At 38.8% G+C, this 21,333-nt stretch overlaps 1 protein-coding gene across 7 annotated transcripts in view; it reads right to left on the bottom strand.

Annotated features, from left to right (window-relative positions):
- Positions 1-21,333, bottom strand: part of ANKRD46 (ankyrin repeat domain 46) — a 55,305-nt gene that overhangs the window by 8,912 nt on the left and 25,060 nt on the right. For 4 of the 7 annotated variants that reach the window (XM_045896152.3, XM_045896156.3, XM_045896154.3 and 1 more), the window contains 3 exons: positions 17,224-17,561; positions 15,893-16,051; positions 3,060-11,688 (listed from right to left, as the gene is read on the bottom strand). In XM_045896152.3, the coding sequence (XP_045752108.1) occupies positions 11,472-11,688; positions 15,893-16,051; positions 17,224-17,534 (687 nt within the window). In that variant the 5' untranslated portion in view covers positions 17,535-17,561 and the 3' untranslated portion in view covers positions 3,060-11,471. Of the gene's footprint in view, positions 1-3,059; positions 11,689-15,892; positions 16,052-17,223; positions 17,562-20,102; positions 20,236-21,333 lie in introns of those variants that run through there. The other 3 variants (XM_045896153.3, XM_045896155.3, XM_064588042.1) reach the window with 2 other exon arrangements.

Here is a 21,333-nt window from a genome sequence, read left to right as displayed (position 1 = left end):
CTGAAATCAGATCCCCACAGTCCATGGAGACAAAACAGCATGACATCAGCCGCCGGGGAGTTGTCATTTCAGACATGGTCGCAGCTTTTTGTTCAAGATCAAATGGATGTGATCTGCCTTGTGGAGGTCGCATCCTGCCTCAGCAGAGGGGATGGTCCTCTGGGCTCAGCTGGAGGAACTGGGAGGACCACAGATATGCCAGGAGGACTGCAGGGCAGGATGGGGCAGGAGGGGCCTGGTGGGGAGGTCTCTCTGCTTCTTCTCTAACTGCAGAGCTCCGGAGATGCGGCTCCATAACACAGTCATGATGGGGACGTGGGCACAGGGATACTGATGTCTGTGTCCCTCCTTTCTTGGCCTCGGATGCTTGGTGATAATAGCCAGGTACAGAGAGCATGGACCTGGGTTAAATGGTCTGGACTCTGCTTCTGTCTTGTCTTGCAAAGCTTCCAGGCCTCAGTTTCCTCCTCTATAGAAGTGCGGAGGGTAAAAAATCCCAGTTCTGCCACCCTACAGAGATGCACTGGGACCAAATAAGAGAATGAATGTCTGGACCTGGCAAGCACGGGCCCTGCTTCTCCAGTTCTTGCCCTTAGATCTTTCAACATTTAGAGGGAAGTGCTCTGTAGGTCCTCAAATGTCCTGGGCTTCCTTCAGGGAAGGTTCAGGGAGATGGGCAGAGATTGGGGTGAACCTCCTCTTGAGCTAATAATTAAGGTATTATTTAAAGAAAGCTCAAAGAAGAGAGGAAGCCATCCAGTCATCCGGGAATCCAATCAGCCAGTGCCTGAGGGCCTGACCAATTACAAGAGAACAGAAGTTGTCCTTTCTGCAAATAAATGCTTCCTAAAGTGTAGCGTTAGGGGCTGGCACAGTTCTAGGTAGTGGTTGGCCTAAAGGGAAGTAATCATATAAATACACTAATAACTGAGAGTTACCAGAACCTGCATCCAGCACTTTACATACTTTATCTCATTTGAGTCTCTGGTTAGTGTTACTATTTTCATCTAACAGATGAAGCTGAGGCTAGGGAAGAAGGGTAGGTAACCTGCCCAAGGCCACTCTACTACAGTGGTAGGCTTGGGATCCATAGCCAGGTCTGACTCTAAGGCCCACATGCTTACCCACTAAGCCATTCTGTCTCCCAATCACAAATAGAGGGTGTCTGTGGAAAGGTGTGCCTTGTTTATTTTGTTTTCATATAAACCTGGCAAACAGTGAGATAGAGAGACCAAGTTGTGTGTTTATGTGTGTGTGTTTCCCTTGGAATGCTGAAGGTGGGGCATCTTATCTCATCCCTTCATATCTATTCTTGCAACTCAGAAACCCCAAAAGCAACAGATGGTCTGTTATAACTTATTTTATCCAAATTAAATTATCAAGAAACATCATACATCCATACATATTTTAAAAGGCTGACGTGTGAAATAAGTTGACCATCTGTATTTATTCCACAGCTGGAAATGCTATTTGAGCAGTTGTAAGCCAGTGAACCAAAGTTAGGCCCCAGTGTTGAGTAATAGGGCTCTATTAATGACAACAAAGAATCTCAATCAGCAGGAGAAAAGGGGTTTACCCACTTAACTCTGGAATTGAAATTATTTCTTTCTAATAAGACTTCTGATTAAATAGAAGTTGTATTCTGAGGAGGTGAGGAGGGTCAGATGTTTAGTCTGTCCAAAGAGAATCATAATTTTGCGGGATGGGAGCTCTGGGCCCCTTCTTTTTATAGCATTCTTTGAGTCAGGACCAAAAGAACAAGAACTCCTTGCTTTTCAAGTCTTTCTCTCTTCCAATTGCAGCTCAAGACTAGGGCAGGGAAGAAGGCCTTGGAAGGGTGTAGGGTTTGTCAAAGGGGAAATAAGATAGGGTAGAGCTCCTGTGTTGGGGCCTGGGACTGCCACTTTCCAGAATGGGAATTCCAGTATGGCTGAAGGTTTAAATGAAAATCTAGTGCATTCCCAGTTCATGTGACCAACACAAACTTTTTGAAAATCATAAGAAGTATAGTGGGTTTCTAAGCTCAGCCATTAAAACATTTTTGTAATTAGGCAAGATGATGTCACCACATCTCTGGGGATCTGACATGGCCAACATAATCGCAGATACAAAAATCATGAGAGAAAAATATGCTTCTCAAACAGAAAAAAGAGCTCAACTAGAAAGAAAATATAAGCTTCCATAACTCTCATTTACTCTGTTATCTTCAAAAGTAGTTCTATTAGAAGAACCCCTTTTCAAAGAATATAGTCAACGTGGCTACCCACATCTAGACCTTTTTTCATGGAACTCAATGGAAATCATCCTCTTCAGTCCTACATGGTGTGCATTTGGCATTTTACAACTTCATAGTTGGTTTAAAAGGTACACATCCCTTCTCAATGTAAACTTGAGACTGGACAGTCCAGCAGTCATGAGCCTAAGCATTTTCCTTCTTCCTGTCACTGGAGAGATCTCAGGGCTTTCTCTTTGTGGCTGAGAAGTTCCTTTATCGAGAAAGGGCAGCCAGAGCTAATGAGATGATGCCTGGAAGGTTCTACGAGCTCTTATAAGGCTGCAGGTATGAAAAATCATGGATAGGAGTTTTAATTAATAAAGCGGTTATTGGGGTGCCTGGGTGGCTCAGTCTTTAAGCGTCTGCCTTCAGCTCAGGTCATGATCCCAGGGTCCTGGGATCGAGCCCCACATTGGGCTCCCTGCTCGGCAGGAAGCCTGCTTCTCCCTCTCCCACTCCCCCGCTTGTGTTCCCTCTCTTGCAGTCTCTCACTCTGTCAAATAAATAAAATCTTTAAAAAAAAAATAAAGCAGTTATTAAAGCTTCTTCAGCAAATCAGAAATTATGTGATAATGTGTAGATCATCTGCACATAAAAAGTGAGAGTTCAGTCAATAAACCACACAATTTATTCTGCCAAGAGAAAAGGAGAACTTATATTGAGTCCCTATATGAGTACCAAATACTTTCAGATATGGTGACTCACTTAATGGGAGAAGCACCATGTTCTAATGGCTACGCACAAAATCGCCAGAATTAGACAGACTCTTGGTTTGGTCTACTCCATGACCTCAGGAAACATACTAAATTTTTCAAGCCTTGTTTTCTTTATGGGAATAACAACACTATCAACATTTATAGGGCCAGGCACACATACTTGCAGGCACACAGCACTCAAGTTATTTTTACTCATTGTTAAGTCTGTGAGGTAGGTATTAATTGTTTTACAGATGAGGACAGAGGTTTAGAAAGCTTACATTATTTGACCAAGGTCAGTCCACACTAAGTACAGCTGAGATCTATCAACTCCCAAGTCTGCCTGCTTTTCAGTATAACCACAGCCTCCACTGTCTGATCCAGAGCTGGAACATAAGCTAAAATAACAGATGAATGTGAACAGTTCAGTAAGGTAAAATATAGAACTGACATCTGATTAACTATGTCTCCCTCCCCTCAAGTCAGGGGTTCTACTAAAATACAGGAGAATCCAAGCCTAAACGTTTACTACACAGTAAGAACTTGGGGATCCCTACATTTTATTTTCTCCTAAACTTGAGTCACAGGCTAAAGAACAGCTTGTGCTGATGGAACTGTACTAACTAGGACTATCCAAAGTAAGTTATAGCTTTTTGCCAGCTTTCTGTGCCAGTGACCTAGAAACTATTCCAAAACCTATTTTCGCTTCTTCAGGGCTGAAATTTCAGTGAAACAGCCCAGCCAACTCTGACCCAGAGTCTTCAAATTTAGAAATTAATCCCCAAAGAAAGGGAACATTAATTTTTATTGTGACAGAGAATAACCTTCTCCTAGCTCAATTATAGGAAGAAATAACTAACTCGCAATGCCACACTTCTAAATACTTGCCATTTGCACCATGAAGATGCAAGAGAAGTAGGCTGACAATTGTTCTTTAACCTCCAAAAAGGTTTTATGGCTTATGGACACATACAAAAATACACAAGTATTCTGTAGAGCTAACGTTGCATGCCATACAATTTTAAAAGCACAAAGAAGAATACTGCAAAAAAGAGAAAGATAAACAACTGAAATTTGCTGAAATAGGTTTGTCCATAAAATAATATATGCACACAGTAACTTGTGATGATTCCTACAAATAAAAAATTAATCCATTTAGTTTTTTTTTCTCAAGAGTAGATTAACTATTGTACATCTCAAGTTGGAATTACCCTAAGTCAGCTTATTATTAAATTGATCCTTAGACTAATTTGGACATGAAAAAAATAACCTAGATTAAAAACAAAACCTTTAGGAAGGAAAAGGGGGCAAGAAGAATCTACTGACCACCCCTAAGTGAGTGATTCCTAAGTAGATACAATGATAGTTTTTTTCTGACTGTGGGTTATTCTCCTATCTTCACTCGTTTCTCACTGCTTTTTTAAAAAATACTACCAAAGATGTGGGAAAGGACACATGGGAACACGTACTGAAGAGCTCACTTGACATGCCTAAGACATGTCTGATACACGAGAGAACCAAGCGGAGAACAGCTGTGTGAAGCACCCTCAAGCAGGGCATTTATAACTCAGGGCTCACATTCCTAGTCCTGCTGCCATCGACCCCCTACCTTGAATTAAAAGTATACAGCAGACGACGGGATTGAAGAAATAGTTAGTTGTTCTAATAAGAAAAAGTACTGTGGCTGACCAGTGAGAAACAGGCAACACCGTGCCTCTGACGGAAATTCTGGGGCCTTCTGCTTAGCCTCCCCACAGCATTTCCACAGTATAAGGTGCTTTACAGAGAACGTGCATTATCTGATGTGGATTTTTTTTTTTTTTTTTTTTTTTTTAGAAGTGAAAGACTTCTCAAAGTGTTTATCAAGAGAAAATGATAGGTTTATGATGATTCTCCCATAAACAAATAGACTGGGGTTACAGAAAAATACATTCTTGGCTTATGACATGATCAACTCACTGATTAGATCAGTATTTTGGTTAACTATTTAAGTACCCAAAACACCATGGCAAGAAAGTTTGTATTTATGTATCTAACACCAGATACTTGTATTTTTAAGTAACATTTCCGATAGCCTATGGGGAAGCTGGAGATGTGGGTAAGGGAAGTGTGATAAGAGTAATACACTACATCTGGATTCACAAAACCGTTCTGCCCCTTTCTTACTTGTGGGACCAGTCATTCCATCCCTCTTGGTCTTTTTCCCCTCCCTAGATGACTCCTAATGTCCCTTCATCTCTAAAATTTTGTGATTATAGTAACTTGTTACAATGTTCATTTTTCAGGCTTCACTCACGATTCATCAGAATGCTAGAAGAGAACCAGGACATTCGATTTCCATAGTTTAGAATAATACCTGCTTATTCAGCAGAACTTAAATCCTTTTTTGGAAGAGAGAGACATATGAATAAAGTAAACTAACAATGGCAGCTATGCCAGAAACCTATTTTTGTTTCTTAGGGGCTGAAATAATTGTATTTTGAATAGGAGGCAACAAACTACTGTTTTCCATTGCAAAAGGTCAGTGCATTTTCTGCTGTTAGTTTCCAGAAACTGACAGTTTTGTTGTGGTCCTATCAATTCATACTAATAAAAATAACTAACTATCATCCCCTATCATGATCCAAAAATAAATTAAGGGGGCTTAAATAATACAGAATTGCATAAATAAAAAGTGAACATTTAGAACAGGAAAATAAAACTAAAGATGAGCATACAAAATAAGCCAGGAATGAGGTTCTAATAAATCACCATTAACGGCCTCCATTACAACTGCTTCTAGTGGAACCCAAATTTGGCATTAAGCTTTCCAACATCCTGTATGAATGAGGAAGCCTACCTGATCAATTACATAACTCATAGAGAAAATAAGATGAAAGCAAAAGCTCAGCGGAAACGCAGTTGCTTGCAGTGGAATAAGCAAAAGCTCCTCTTTGGGGGTCTTCATAAAGAATTATGCCAACAGCATCCTCAGTAACTTTCCTTAAGTAGATGCAGTGGGTGGGTACACAGGGCTAGTCCTCAAGACAATTCTTACTTGAAAATGATGGCATCACAGCCAAGCAGAGGGAGACATCACAGCACGATGGTTAGGAGAGATTCCAGTCCTACACTGTCCAAGTGCAAATCCCAGCTCTACTGTGTGACCTTGGGCAGGTTATTCCGACCTGGCTCAAGTGCCTTAGTTTCTTTAACTGTGAGGTGAGGATAACAACAGCAATTTGCAAAGATTAAGCAAGTTAATGAGCATTGGATAGTGTTACTTACCACTTATTAGTGAAGAGCTTAGTAGAAGTAACTGGGGTTGGTACTGCCATAATACAATTCAGTATCTAGCTCTACACTGATCTGACTTGACCCCATAGATTTTTAGAACAGTGCTGTTCAAAAGTGTTTCTGCAAAAATCTGTGCTATTCAATACAATAGCCTCTTGTGGATACAGAGCACTAGAAATGTGGATAGTTTTGCTTTCAAATGTAAAATGGATTTGGGTTTTAGGCTCAGATAACTGTGCTAATGAAGAACTAAATTTCTTTTAAATAACCACAAATAACCAGTGGTTACTGCACTAGACAGCACAGATACAGAAATTTCAGAAAGTTTGAATAGTACTGATCTATAAATATCTTCCAAGTAATATTCTCTAAATACCAATATAAGTTTTTGATGGGCATTTGGCAACAAGGACTCCAGATTGTATCCCTTGACATCTAACTGGAGTGTGGCCACCTCCACTGCCATGTAAACACAGCCCCTACACCTTGGACTGTGGACCTCCGTTTCTGATGTGCAAAGTCCAAGGTGACTAAACAGAATGCCCACCTATCTGTGCTGTGAGGGAAGCCAAGGAGGTATCCATGGCAAGGCCAAGATCATCCCTAGGAAACTGCTTTGAAGCTACTTCAGAGCACAAAGGAATGGGCTTGATCCCAGAGTTCTACTTTGATCAGCACAGTTGGAATTGTTTGGACTTGAACAATTTTATTTTTTATTTTTAAGATTTTACTTATTTATTCGAGAGAGAGCGAGAGAGCACAAGCAGGGGAGGGGCAGAGAGAAGCAGGCTCCCTGCTCAGGACCCCAAGATCCCAGGACCCCAGGATCATGACCTGAGCCAAAGGGAGATGTTTAACCGACTGAGCCACCCAGGCACTCTGGAACCGAACAATTTTAAAGGGTAGTTTAACCAGATGCTGGCTTCTTCTCCCCGCCCCCCGCCCGGTGTTCTATTAACTTTGAGAAATGCTATTTCCTGGTGTACCCTCTAAGATAAACTATTTGGAAAAGGTACATCAAGATGACCAAATGAGAGAAGGTATAGAATGAATATGAGTCCCAGATAAAAGTAACAATTGCTAAAATCAATATAATGATTTCATATAAGTCATGTAATATAAAGGCAAAATAAAGGCAAAGTAATGGATAATAAAATGTGTATTTCGATATATAAATGCATAGGCACAGCCACACAAGAAGCAATAAAGTCATCAGTACCTATATACAGAATTGTGTTGGTAACTCAATTATCACCAGTAGCACTGGTAACAAGATTCTTTGAGACAGGTGTGGTTCTTGGTCAAGTTTTAACAAAATAAAGTAGAATCTTCCCTTACTGATCTCATGGTTGTATTCTTGGAAAATTCAGTGTATGTTAAAACTCTATAAAAAATGGATTTGGGTTTAAGGCTCAGATAACTTGTTTTTTTTTTTTTTTTTTTTTTTTGAATGTTCAATAGACCATTCAAGAATCATGACATATGGAACAATTCTTTGTTGTGCTAAACCTTCCCATGTGCTGTGGGACATAAAACATCTCTGACCCCTGCCCAGTAATTGCCAGCAGTACCTCCACTCATTTCTAAAACCATTGCTCCAAGCCAATCATATGAGTTCTATCACTCCAACCCTCACCAATAACTGGCTCATCAATCCAGGCTTCACTGTCAGTGCATGGCCATGGTTGGTTTGAGAATAGGGAACATGACATAATGTCAGCCAATGAAACAGAGGAAGTTGCTGGGGGCCTGGCAGGAAGTTTCCTAGGAGAAAACCACAGGAAAGACAGTCTCTTTCTTTTTCTCTTCATGGTTACAAATGGCTGTGAGGCCTGAGAATTCTAAACTCATTTCAGAAGCAGCTGGAGGATGAAGTGAACAAGCAGGAGGGCAGAGCCAGAAGCACAGGAAAACAGGTAAATTTGGATTGTCACTCTTGGGGGTCTACTCTACCTCTAGACTTCCAGTTACATCAATCAGTAATTTCCTATGGTTTAAACCACTTTTAATTTGGATTTTGGTTTCCTGCAACTGAAAGCACTTTGATACATACACAAACAACTTTGTAAGACAAAGAATAAGGCCTGGTTGAGAAAAAAAAAAACAAAAAAAACCCACCCAAAACAACAAAAGGTGAATATTGTTACAGACTTCTATACCAAGTATACACCAATTATACTTTTTTTTTTTTAACCTGTGGTAAATGAGCCTGCATGCTCTTATGTAAAGGAGCTACACCGTTCACGAGTGTGCAATTCTTCCATCAAGCGACAGGCATACCATGGAAGAAGAACGACCAACACAGTTCGCACATGCAGCCCGTTAGAACATGTGAAAGGTAAAAAGCTTTTAAATCTAAAAAGAAAAAATAGGGGCGCCTGGGTGGCTCAGTTGGTTAAGTGACTGCCTTCGGTTCAGGTCATGATCCTGGAGTCCCGGGATCGAGTCCCGCCATCGGGCTCCCTGCTCGGTGGGGAGTCTGCTTCTCCCTCTGGCCCTCTCCCCTCTCACGTGCTCTCTCTCTCATTCTCTCTCTCTCAAATAAATAAATAAATCTTTAAAATAAATAAATAAATAAATAAATAAATAAATAAATAAATAGAAAAAATATAGCTACAGGTGAAAAAGTAATACTGTCAATATGTGTGTACAAAGAGTTCTACACAACATAGGAGGCACTGTGGACAAATGGGTAGTAACATATATTAAGCCCCTGCTCTCGTGAAGCTTGTAATTAGAGACAAATGAAAAAAAAAAACATGTTTATTTAGTACGGTAATTGATGAGGAAATAAAAGGCAGAGAAATGGACTGTCAAGGTTAACTAGGGAAGGTCTTCCGAACATGCCAAAGTTAGACCTTTAATTTTAAAGGCTGGCAATACTGAGAGGATGTGGGAAATGGCGCATTATAGGAGGAGGAAAAGTTTTTAGGAATGTGGGTGGAAAATTTAGTAATGTATTGTTGTGATGGCAGCAGGCAAGGTGCATGACAGACAGTGGGGCAGAAGGAAAACAGAAACTTCTAACTGGGGACAGAGCTTCAGCTTGGAATCCCTGTTCCACTATGACCTATCTGTCTGACTCTGGACAAGTCACAACCCTCCCTGTGTCAGTTTTCTCACTTTACAAAATGGGAAAATGTAGCTTGGGTCGGGGGGCTGACCGACGGCATGAGATGAGGCATGTTAAGTAAAATACGCAATAGAAAGGTGCTTAATCATGGTAGGTATCATTACTCTTGAATCCACAGGCAATTCACCCCAATTAGTTTCAGAGCACTTACAAGGCAAACCTATGTGAAATTCAATATACCTGCTACAGCAGGTTTGAAAAAAACTTTTTTTAAACTGGCAATTGCAACCTATTACAAAGAGCCCTAAATCAAAAGAAAACAATGACACACTAAGAAAATGGGTTGTGATTAAGATACTATAAATGCATTTATTGGTAGTATTACTGAATGCTGAATGCAGAGATTAAAATACAAAGAAATCAGCACTTAAAATCTTTAAAAAATGCAGTATCTTTACATATATGTTAACCAATTCTGCTCATCTAGATTTACAAACATAAAGCGAATTCCAAAGCTTTCATTCTGAATATACTCTGATTTTGAGTTCTAGTGTTCTCCATTCTGAAGTCGGCTTTTATTTTGTTGTCTTTTACCAAGTATGATTTATTTTGTTTCTACCCTAAAAACAAGACTCTGTGAGCTGATCCTGAAGCAGTCAGTTATATCAGGAATTTTTAAACAGCTCTTTAAGAGAGGATAAAGCCACATGAAAGAAAACACCTCAATCCTACATATATAAATACAAGAGAAAATAGCAAGAAGCAACAAGAATCACAGAAATGTCAATCCTACTCTAAAGTAGCAACAATTCAATTAGCAGTAGCTTAGATGCCTTTGTTCTAAAAAATAAAACCATTAGTTCTTTCACTACAATTTTCTGACTATACTCAGTGAATAATTATCAACTCTTTATATACTTTAAAAAAAATCAAGAATATGATTTATACATAACACACTCATTGACAGAAGAGGCCTTCAAACATACTGCTGAAAGCTGCAATATAGTTTGGGGACCAGATTTCAATTTACATACTATCACCATCCGTAAAGAGTTTACGGCACCCAGTACAATAGTGCTCAGCACCGTCACCTCAGAAATGCTCCATCCACTCTTGCATCAGAGAATTACTGATACGGATGAGACTGTTAAGACAATTCTAACGGGGCCTCTAAACAGGATTGCATATAAAATGAAATAATTATCACCTATGATACAGTTGTAACAACGCAGCTAGCCTGTAGCACGGAATTTTTCACAATAATAACACTACAGAATTACAGTGACAGATGTCAGAATGATCTTTCCCTGCTAACTACTGAGTAGAAAAAGAGTTTTCTGACTATTTTTGATGAACAGGAGTTCTTTGATATAAACACTAGGGGAAACTGGAAAGTGAACAAAATGAACTCAAGTTCTTTTTTCACAGATATTAACAACAAGCAAAGCAGTTTACAAAAAAAAAAAACAAACCCAAAACTATCCTATAAACAAATAAATATCAAATCAATCATTTTTGAAGAAAATATAGCTCATTTTCAAAAGTTCTGTTTGGTTTGTAACTAGACTTGAAAATATTAAAATAAACCAAACAGAGTCCCACATACTGATTTGCTATACAGGATGTGAAAAAAGCACTTCAAGTTTTAAGCTTAATGTTTCATTCTCTCCCCTCTTCCCAGAAAAGAAAAAGAAAAAGAAAAAGAAAAAAAGGGGCTCTTGCAAAAATAAACAAAACCTAAACCAACCAACTATCAAAAAGTAATCACAGAAGAAAACCTCTCTCTTTTTGAATACTTCACTTTAGTTGGTCCCATATTAGGTAAGGTTTCTGTAGCAAGACTCCCTAGTCTCTTCCTTAATCTTTCATTCTTCAGTCACGGACCTCCATGTTTTTATCAAACAAGGCTATGTGAAGGCTTTCCTAACAAGTCGGGGTGAGTCAGAGGTAGCTTTAGGATGAAGTATACTTGACTACGGTATGTGGTTGGTTCAAATGAACACGTTGTTCGAAAAGGATTACAATACATAAAAATGCACAAAGAAAAAATGTACAGCCCTCACTGCCTTGCACTAAGAGAAAACGCTTGAGAAACTCAGAACAAACAGTGGAAGCCAGGGAAGAGGCACTGGCCCCATCCCCATGGGCTCCTTTAATGCACCAGTTCAGGCTGGTTCTCCACGAAGGGGAGCACCCCGCTCACGTAGTATGCAATGCCAAGAGATAGCAAAGCAATGACAAAGATCAAGAGCAACACCCTCCAGAAGCCCAGGTCCTCGACAAACTCCTGCCATGTGGTTCGGAAGCTGGACAGGACTCCTTCCCCTTGCTGCAGGTTGGGATTGAGGAGAGAATGGCTTTCCATGGCACTGTGAAAGGAGCAAAGACAAAGGAAAGGGGCATGAACACCACATTCCACCCATTTCAGAAAGATACAACAGCAACCACGTTACTTAGAAAAGACAAGACACAACACTTACAAGAAGAAAACTGACAAATGTGCTCCCATACATTCATGTACTGATGTATGTATCTATCTGGTAATCTACCTTCAACTGTCAATTAAGCTGCAATGATTATGTTTCTTGCTGGTTTAGTATCCAGCAGAGTCAGAGTTAAAAATTCTTTTCTAATGAAAAGGTCCCAAGCAGAAGTCTTGACTATAGGTCAGATGAGTTGTTTCAAACTCCTAGTATCTAAGTAACCAAATTGTGGTTACTTTAAATTTAGAAAAATTCAAAACAAAGATTCATAATTTAAGAATTCATGTTAATGAAAATAAGCAAAGATAGGTAAATCTGTAAATGATTTTTAGAGTCACTTTTATACAGTGTGTGAATCTTAAAGTTAAAAGGGAATTTTCACTAACTTAGTTCAGTTACCTGACCAATAAAGGAATTACTTCTTTTAACTGTAATCCTCTAAAAACAGACACTTAGTTCAGTCTGTTGTACATCTGAACACGCCTAGCCATTAGGAATTCTTCTTAACAGCTTCCTCCAACTGGCTGTAGTTCTATCTTGTACAATAATACAAAATAAGTTTATCTCACTTCTGCATAAAGGCTGAATCTAGTCGAAAATAAGGTACCACAAGCCATAAAAAACAATGATTCTTGATTCTGGTTTTCAGAACTCTATCAAAGAGAAATATGACCCCTACAAGTAGAAAACAGGATATCTGACTTTGGTATGTGGACGGCCATACTGTGATGAATTCAAAGTTCGGAGGGATTAGCACCCACAATTATGTCGTAACATGCAGGTCCAATAACAGGGTATCATTTAGATTAATGCCACAATGACCATAATTCTATGTATCAACTATCTGTTGCTTATAAAAGGTAATTTACCACCCTTCCTAAACCCTCTCTCTTCATATTCTTCCAACCATCTGGGCATAGGACAATGGAAACAGAATAAAAGTGTCTTACAGTCTGGTTCATCATGCAAAAACTGGCATTTTATTTAACCTACAATTTTACTTTACTTCTTGACACTTAACCAGACATCCTTCAGCATTTACTAGTATTAAAGGTCTTCTCTCATCATAGGAAGCTGACCTCCCAATGGGCCACTCTGCTCGATAGCTGAGCTTTTCTTCTTTCTATATTAAAAGATGTTTATTCTCCAAATAAGAAAAGACATTTTCAGTGGGAGTCTACATGAATACAAAAATTTAAGAAAAGTGAAGCAAGTTCAAAAATAAGATTGGAACTTTGAGAAGGTTTAAACACATAAACATGAATATATAAAGAAGTTCAGGAGAGGTTAATTTTGACTTGTATGAAATATACTGACTATGTCCGAGTTGATGTGCTCTCATATTCAAAGATGTTAAGATATAAAATGAGGATTCAGCTGAGCAATCTCTAGGAGCTCATGAAGCTCTGCCAATCAGAATTTTCCATAGTGACCTTATCCAGTGAAATGTTTTCTACTGAATGTGCGTGTGCAATATTTTTTTTGTACGTGTGTCATCTACACTGTCTTTGTCATCCTATACCCACAGACATAAAAATAACTAAATTAAACTTAGGATATATGGGGGAGTGGGAAAATTTCATCATCTTGATTTATAGGCCCTTAAGTTATGCTATGTCTCAGAGAATCCTAAGAGTGATGGAAAATACTAAGTACATTCAAAACTTGCTTTATGCTCTGCTAATCATCACACAGCTTTGCCACAATGCCACATGCTAGCCAATCCCATTAAGCTTTATTCTCTAATTTTTTCTTTTGGTATAATTCACATATAAAATTCATCTTGTATAATTCAGTGGTTTTTAGTATACTGACAAAGTTATACAACCATCTCCACTGATTTCAGAACATTTTAATCACCTCTATAATCAACTCTGTACCCTTTAGCAATCACTTCCCATTGCCCCTTCCATCAGCTCCTGGCAACCACTAATCTACTTTCTTTTTGCCGATTCTGGACAATTCATATAAACGGAATTATACAATATATGGCTTTTTTGACCAGCTTCTTTTATAGAGGATGCTTTTATTTATTTATTTATTTTAAATGAAAGTGTTTTAATGGAGGATGCTTTTAAAGCTCATTCACGTTGTAGCAGATATCAGTAGTTCATTCCTTTTTATGGTGGAATATTCCACTAGATGCACAGATGACATTTTGTCTATCCATTTATCAGTTGATGGACTTTTGGGTGGTTTCCACCTTTGGGCTATTATAAATAATACTGCTATAAACATTCATGTACAAGTTTTTGTGTGAACCCATGTTTTCAATTTTCTTGGGTATATACCTAAAGTGGAATTGTTGGGTCATATGGTAACTCTGTGTTGCTTTTTGAGAACTGCCAGACTGTTTTCCAAAGCAGCTACCCTACTTTACATTCCCACCAGCAATGTATGAGGGTTCCAGTTTCTCCACATCCTCACCAATACTTGTTGTCGTTCCATCTTTTTGATTACAGCCATCCTACTGGTATGAAGTGGTAACTCGCTATGGCTTTGCTCTGTATTTCCCTAATAACCAATGATGCTGTCTTTAAGTTTTTTAATTTAAACTTCACCCATCACAGGTCTACCATGATACTGAGGGGCAGGAATAAGGTAGGGCAGCCAGGTAATACAAATACTAGTAATTCAATTTTTTAAGAACTGGCTTTACCCAATGCTATAAATAATACAAATCCTTATGCTAAAGGAAATGACAGGTATATGAGAGAAGCAGGAGTAAATATTTCATACAGAACAGCTCAAATGACTCATTTCTACTACTTAGTAAGTAATCACAACCTAGGCAAGATAAAGTTAAAAAAAAAATAAATCTATAATAAAGGAAAAAAAAAAGTATATTTCTGATACGGAGGTGCCAAGACACTGGCTATTAACAAAATATAGCAAGCAAGGTCCCCAGAACATACCAAGCAAAAACACATTCTTGGACATTTTTCATGGAAAGAAGCTTAAAGTATTTATGAAAATAAATTTCAAGTTATTTTGGAAGAACACGATCTTTAACAAATAATAGAAAACTCAATGTTACCATATTGCTTATGGCATTCCGTCAATCCAGAGTACACAGGTGAGAGAAAATATATCTTGGACTTCTTGCTTATTTTATCTACTTGTCAGCTTTCAGTGATAACTCATGACCAGCATGCACTGTTCTAGAAGTAAAGCTCTCATTTCTTTGGACAGTAGTAAGTTCTTGAAAGTATCTAAACAAATAGTCTGATCAGTCAAGCTACTGGGTCAACAGCTAATGAGGGCCCTTGAAATATATTCCACTGAAAATTTTGGGAAGTGACAATAGTAGGTTCATCATCTGTCCTACCTTGTAATTATCTGGAAGGCTGAAACTCCGTGGCAATCAACCAGACTCCATGCTAGTACAACTCAGTCTGGACTATGGACTTTCCCTGTGGAACTAGTGGGGCCAGGAGAAAAGACGATTTGTCACCTTTTCAGAGCTTCCTGAACCGTGTTGTAAACTGCTTCGAGATGAGAAATGACAAGATACTGAAAACCCTGTCAGTTACTACATCTTAGCATCAGTTACTTACAGGAGCCCAAATTGCATTTGTTCCAACTCATGGAAAAGTTACTTTCACTTTCACATTACTGAATTGTGTGCTAAATCTTCATTTCTCTCTTCCTGTTTTACTTTTCCTCAGCACTCCACTTTCCTGCCTTTGAAATGGCCTTTTTGGTCTTTTCTAATACTGTCCAAGTTTCTAGCCTTATCTTTCTCCTCCTTTCTGCAGTTCCATTTGGCTTGTGACCTGCACTTGAAATTCTCAAACTCCTGCTTCCTTCCCTCATATCCAGCTCTTAACCACCTCTTCCCCTTGTGCTGACAATACTGCAGCCTTCCTTGCACAGGGACTAAGAGAACATTACGTGCATGTGGGCACGTAGTACTTTCTGTTAATAGCTTCTCAATTGTAATCTGGAGCCATACGGACCTATATAAACTTCAAAGAAAGTATCAAAGCTCTGTACTTGAAAGCAAATAAATAGAAAGCTCACAAAGTTGTCATAAAAGATCCAAAGACTTAAAGTGACTTGCCCCTTAAAAAATTACATTGTTAAGTACCTTTCACTCTCAGCTGTCTGCATGGTCTCCAGTTTTGAGTGAGTTCCTCTGTTAAACCCTTTTACCTCTTGTTCTTCCAAAGATTCCAGCAATCGGATGACATCTTTATTCACTCCTCTGCGCTTTGCCAGAACCAAGGGTGTAGCACCTTGATGATTACTAAAAAAGTTCATAAATATAAAGAGGTCATCATAACAGTTGGGATTATATTGTTAGTACCCACCTGTGTAGATCTCAGTGACAAAGGCATGGGCCGAATTAACTCAAAGCCCAGAGCAGAACCAGTGGTTGAACTGGAACTTGAATTTTGAGTAAACCTATTTTTTTTCCTTGTAGGGAAAGAGGAAAAAGAATATAGAGGCAAAAGAGTAAATACATGAGAATAAATAAAAGAAAAAGAGGACATTTTCTTAGAAATTAACTGGAAAGTTCTAGATTCTAGATTCATTCTTACCTGACATTTACATTTTATGGCAATAGAGCATATTGAAAAAAAGAAAAGTCTAAGAATTAAAAACAAATAAAAGCCCAAAGCAACCAAATAAGCTGCTTTGGTTCACCTACCTATTTAACACTAATAAGAGAAGACAGCCAAGTAACAGTGACTCCCATAGCCAATTCCCACCACATTTGTCCACCACATTTGCTGTCTTTTTCAGATTTAGGGACCAATAAATCAAGGCAACATGTAAGTGTAGTTTAAATGTCAAGCTCAGTTTTAAAGATGGTCTCACACCTTTTCCACTCTAGAGACAAGGTATCACTAAAACAAACACTTCTTCAAACTGTTCAGCATAAAAAGGACTCTGAGCCCCAGAGAGATTATGAAGCTAGCATGGTATATTATATGACAGAAGACAGTTTGGAATCAGGTGGAACTAGGTTCAAATTCCAGCTGTGTGACCTTTTTGTTTAAACCCTTCTTGTCTCAACTACTGCATCTGCAAAACGAAGATAACACTGACCTCAAGAGCTATTCATTCTAAGGATTAAATGAGCTAAGGTAAGTAAACACAGCGCCTGGTCCATAACAGCTATTCAACAAATGTTAGTTCTTTTCTTTTTCCCTTATCTGACAATACACAATTATTGGTAGCAGAACCTCACCACTGTTCTCATAGAAAAACTTGCACCACTTCAGCATCAATCTAGAAGTCAGCCTCTTGTTTCCTCACTCCCCTAACAAGATTACCTTGTCCTCCATGCCTTGTTGAACTTGTCACTGTAGATGATCAACGAGAAAGCAGAATCAATAGACTCTGAGATTGGACCAATGGCTGACAAACTAATGGGAAGAAATGACCAGATTTCAAAAACCACAGAGGACTTACCAAATATCAATTTTGAGTCCATTGGAAACTAAGAATTGAATAGTATCCACATGGCCACAGAGATGCAGGGCTGTGTTTCCTTGATAATCTGTGGCCAGAAGATCAGCACCAAATTTATGCAACAGTTGGCAGATGTCAACATTCCCTCTGGCTGCTGCGAGGTGAAGGCCTGTTCTGCCCCTGCTGTCACGAATATTTGGGTCAAAGCCGCTTTCCAAAAGCCGCTTGGAATAGTTAAAGTCTCCATCAATACAGGCTTGTAGCAAGGGCACATTAGTCTGAGACGAATCATTTACAAAAACGTAGGACATTATTCTGATGGAGCGGATGGACTATGCCTGTAATGAAATATGAGGTGAGATTCAGTGAAGCCAAACTAAATGAAGACAATGAAGTCATTTAGAGAAGCACTATTTCTTATCCTTCTTGGCCTCCTGCCTCTAATAAATTACCTCACCAAACAGAAACAACAACAAAGTTATCAATTACGTTTTATTTCTCAATAAAATGTCTTATTTTCTTCATATCCATTTGATCAAAATTGCAATTAAATTACTATAAAGCTCTATTTTGCTTTTCATTAAATAAAAAGATTAAGAGAGATTTTTAAAGGTAAGGAAAATATAATCACTTAGATTTAAGTTTATTGCATTGTCAGAAGACATATATAACATGATCCTTAAACTTCAAACACACGCTACTGCTGGTAGAGATTCTTATTTAAAACAAAGTAACTCTCTTTCACATATTTGCCTTTTATCATATTTGATATATTCTACATGGTAAACAGAACTATCTGCTCAAAAGTTAACTAAATCAGCAAGAAAAAATAATGAAATAACTTAATTCATATTCAATAAAGACCTGCTGAATGTTTTGTCTATAGCACGAACTTCAATTTTCAGGGGAAAGAGAAAAGCTAAGAAAAGCAACAAACTGAATTTAAAAATTGGAAATACCATGAAATCAATTCAGACTGTCTTTTTTACAGTATTGATTCTATTCTGTGGTTATCTAAGTATCTGATTTTGCCAAACTCCCATTGTCTGAAGACTGAGAGATGAAGAAAAACAGGTCTGTCTGGGAATTCAGAGGCAGGACAAAGGCAGCAATCCCAACTGTGTCCACCCCACAAATTTCATCCATCTGAGGAACCTAGCCTCTCCAGCGCGTCCACACCTCTTTCACTGATACTTCTTGCTCCAGCAGTTTCTTGGACTGTGTGTGTGTGTGTGTCTGTCTGTCTGTCTGTCTCCCTGACCTCCTCTTGGTTCATTTAAGGAAAGTTAAAGTCTGACAAAAGAAACCTTACTAAGAAATTGAAGAGAAAATAAACCAAAAGAAGAAAACACAAAGGCAGAGACCAATGTGTTTACAGAGATGACTCCCTCACTCTACAGTCACAAAAGCTGAGTCACAGACAGGGTTGGCTTGTAATTTGTCAAACAAAGTCTTTCTTTCTGGAACACTGATGGAACTGGATGTTAGACCAATCTATTCTTGTGTCTGACCTCAAGGGGATTCAGGAAAACATGGCTACGGAGTTTGGTGAGATTCTTGGCCCCCACTCCTTTTAGCCTGGTTTCCCAGCAGAGCCATGGTCCCTCTAGACATGAGCTACTTGCCCCTAGAGCTCTGCTGCCTCCACGGGTTCTCTGTGCAAAGGGGAAACAGTCACACACACTGAGGGCCTGCTCCAAGCTAGGCACCACACCAAGGGTGCCTAATGCATTTTATTTCATCTTCCTAACAACTCTATGGTAAGGGTTATTATACTGAATTTTAGTAAGGAGTCACTGAAAGATTTCAAGCCAAGGAAATGGCATGGTCTTTTAGTCTTTCAGAAAGATTACTCTGTCAGCAACAGGGAGAGGGTAGATTAGAGAGGGTCAAGGCCGGGGACTGGGAGATCAATCAGCAGGTCACTGCAGAAATCCAGTCAAGAAATGATGACAGCCTGATCTGAGGCCGTGTCAGAGAAAAGGGAACACAATGGAGACGGATAGAGAAGACAGAATTAGCACAACTTAATGACCCGCTGCATAGAACAGGTGAGAAGGAGTTGTTAAGGCTAATTCTAAATAGGGGAAAAATCTGCTGAGGATTAAGAATTACAGAGATCAAGATAAAATAGACTTCAGATTTTGACACTATATAATGCTTTTTAAAGAAATTAACCCATTGAGGGGCGCCTGGGTGGCTCAGTTGGTTGAGCGACTGCCTTCGGCTCAGGTCATGATCCTGGAGTCCCTGGATCGAGTCCCGCATCGGGCTCCCTGCTCGGCAGGGAGTCTGCTTCTCCCTCTGACCCTCCCCCGTCTCATGTGCTCTCTCTCTCTCTCATTCTGTCTCAAATAAATAAATAAAATCTTTAAAAAAAAAAAAAAAAAGAAATTAACCCATTGAGAAGAAACTGCTCATTAAAATAGTCAAGAATTCTCTTTTGAGGGTAGCCTCCCTATTTTCCCCTACAGTATTCCTTGGATTAGATCATTAAAAAGGACAAAGCTATCAGAAGCATTTTTAAAAAACTAAAATACCACATATCAAGTGCTTTTCAAGAGATAACATGTTTTTGTTGAATTCTGTAAGAACAGATAATGAAAAACAAGCTACTTGATATTTTTGTTTCTAACACAGTAAGAATTCTTGTGGTTTGAAGACTTGGGATTCTTTTGAATGTTGGCTCAGTGGGGAAAAAAAAAAAAAGCCTTCCTTGTTTATTTTTTAAGTGAGAATAAGTATGGTATATTTTTCTTTGTGTCCTTGAGAAACTAACTTTACCCCCAAATTTAATAAGGCCAATGATAGATAACATTTTTCATCTTGATCACAGAACTGAATCTGCCACAAAGCAAGGCATCGAAGCTTTCACATACTCTGAGGAAGCTGACGGCAGAAAAATACTCATGTAAGCCTGAAGATTATATCTTTCTTTCAGTAGTCAGCCAGCAGTTTCTCTGAATTCTTAAGAAGGTTCAAGAGAATATCCAGAAATGTGACAGCAAGGATCTACAGTAAATAGAAACTTTAGTTATAACAAGGGTGTGACATGAAGTCTAGCTGTTCTATTAAACACAGACAAGCTGGTGGGGTCTGTGAATATTCTCCAGAAAATCTATGGGTAATGCATCAATTTGCGAGCTAGTAGTAACTGACAAGTAATAAAGTAGTGAAAAGGGAGAACAGAAGGCCTCCTAAGGAGTGACTCTGTTGCCCACAAACAAGAACGCATGGTCAGAAAGATAAAAGAAAAAGAATCAAATTATGTGCCATCAGTAGAGAACAAACTGGACTCTGAAAATTCATGCTAAGTCCCTGGAATTCAGAATGCACATATTTCACGTGTTAGATCTCAGAGCAGCCCACAAAAACATTTCTAGAAATAAAATGCTATTTGCATGGGGGGAAAGTAAAAAGAACCAATACTTACATCTAAACCAAATAGAATACATTTAAGAAAAAATATTTCTAATCCATCCTGAATGCTGGTACTTGAATCTCCCCAGGAGATTGATCCTCTGCCCCCTTTGCTTCTCAGTGTGAAAGAAAAATTGGCCCAGATCTATCTGCAGACTTTTCCACATGCCAGACCCTGCTTCTCCTGAAATATGCTGCTGCCTCACCTTCCTGCTCTTGCGGGGACCCCCTCAGGTTTCCCCTCTGTACTCAGACATCTCAAGTACCTCGTCTGCCCCGCTATACTCTTCTCGTGAGGGACTGTGGAACAAGGGCCACGCACAGGCAGTAGGGGCCACAAAAAATCAGTATTAATCCATGAAACTAACAGTTACTATGTGCTCAAAATATGGCAAATACCATGCTAAGTGGTAGGATATAAAGACTAAATCCCGAATTTATAGCTCAGGTTGAGATTCAGATTAAGCTTTTACTGGTCATTCATGCTCAATTTTTATCAAATCCCTTTAAATAAACTTGTATGAGAAATAATTAATGGTATTTTATGAGGCTCCATTTAAATACATAAGTCAGGTTGTATCATAAGGGTTATCAGTGCTAGACTGGAAAATGAGGGCTGACAAATTGTATGTACCAATTTAGACAAACTTCAGATTACTGAGCCACTTAATTTCCTTGCACGAATATTCT

This window comes from Mirounga angustirostris, unplaced genomic scaffold, assembly GCF_029215605.1.
Source record: "Mirounga angustirostris isolate CCGP_5_RB_7025 unplaced genomic scaffold, mMirAng1.0.hap1 SCAF_4, whole genome shotgun sequence".
Classification (NCBI taxonomy): Eukaryota; Metazoa; Chordata; class Mammalia; order Carnivora; family Phocidae; genus Mirounga; species Mirounga angustirostris.
This window is presented reverse-complemented; position numbering and strand designations above follow the sequence as displayed.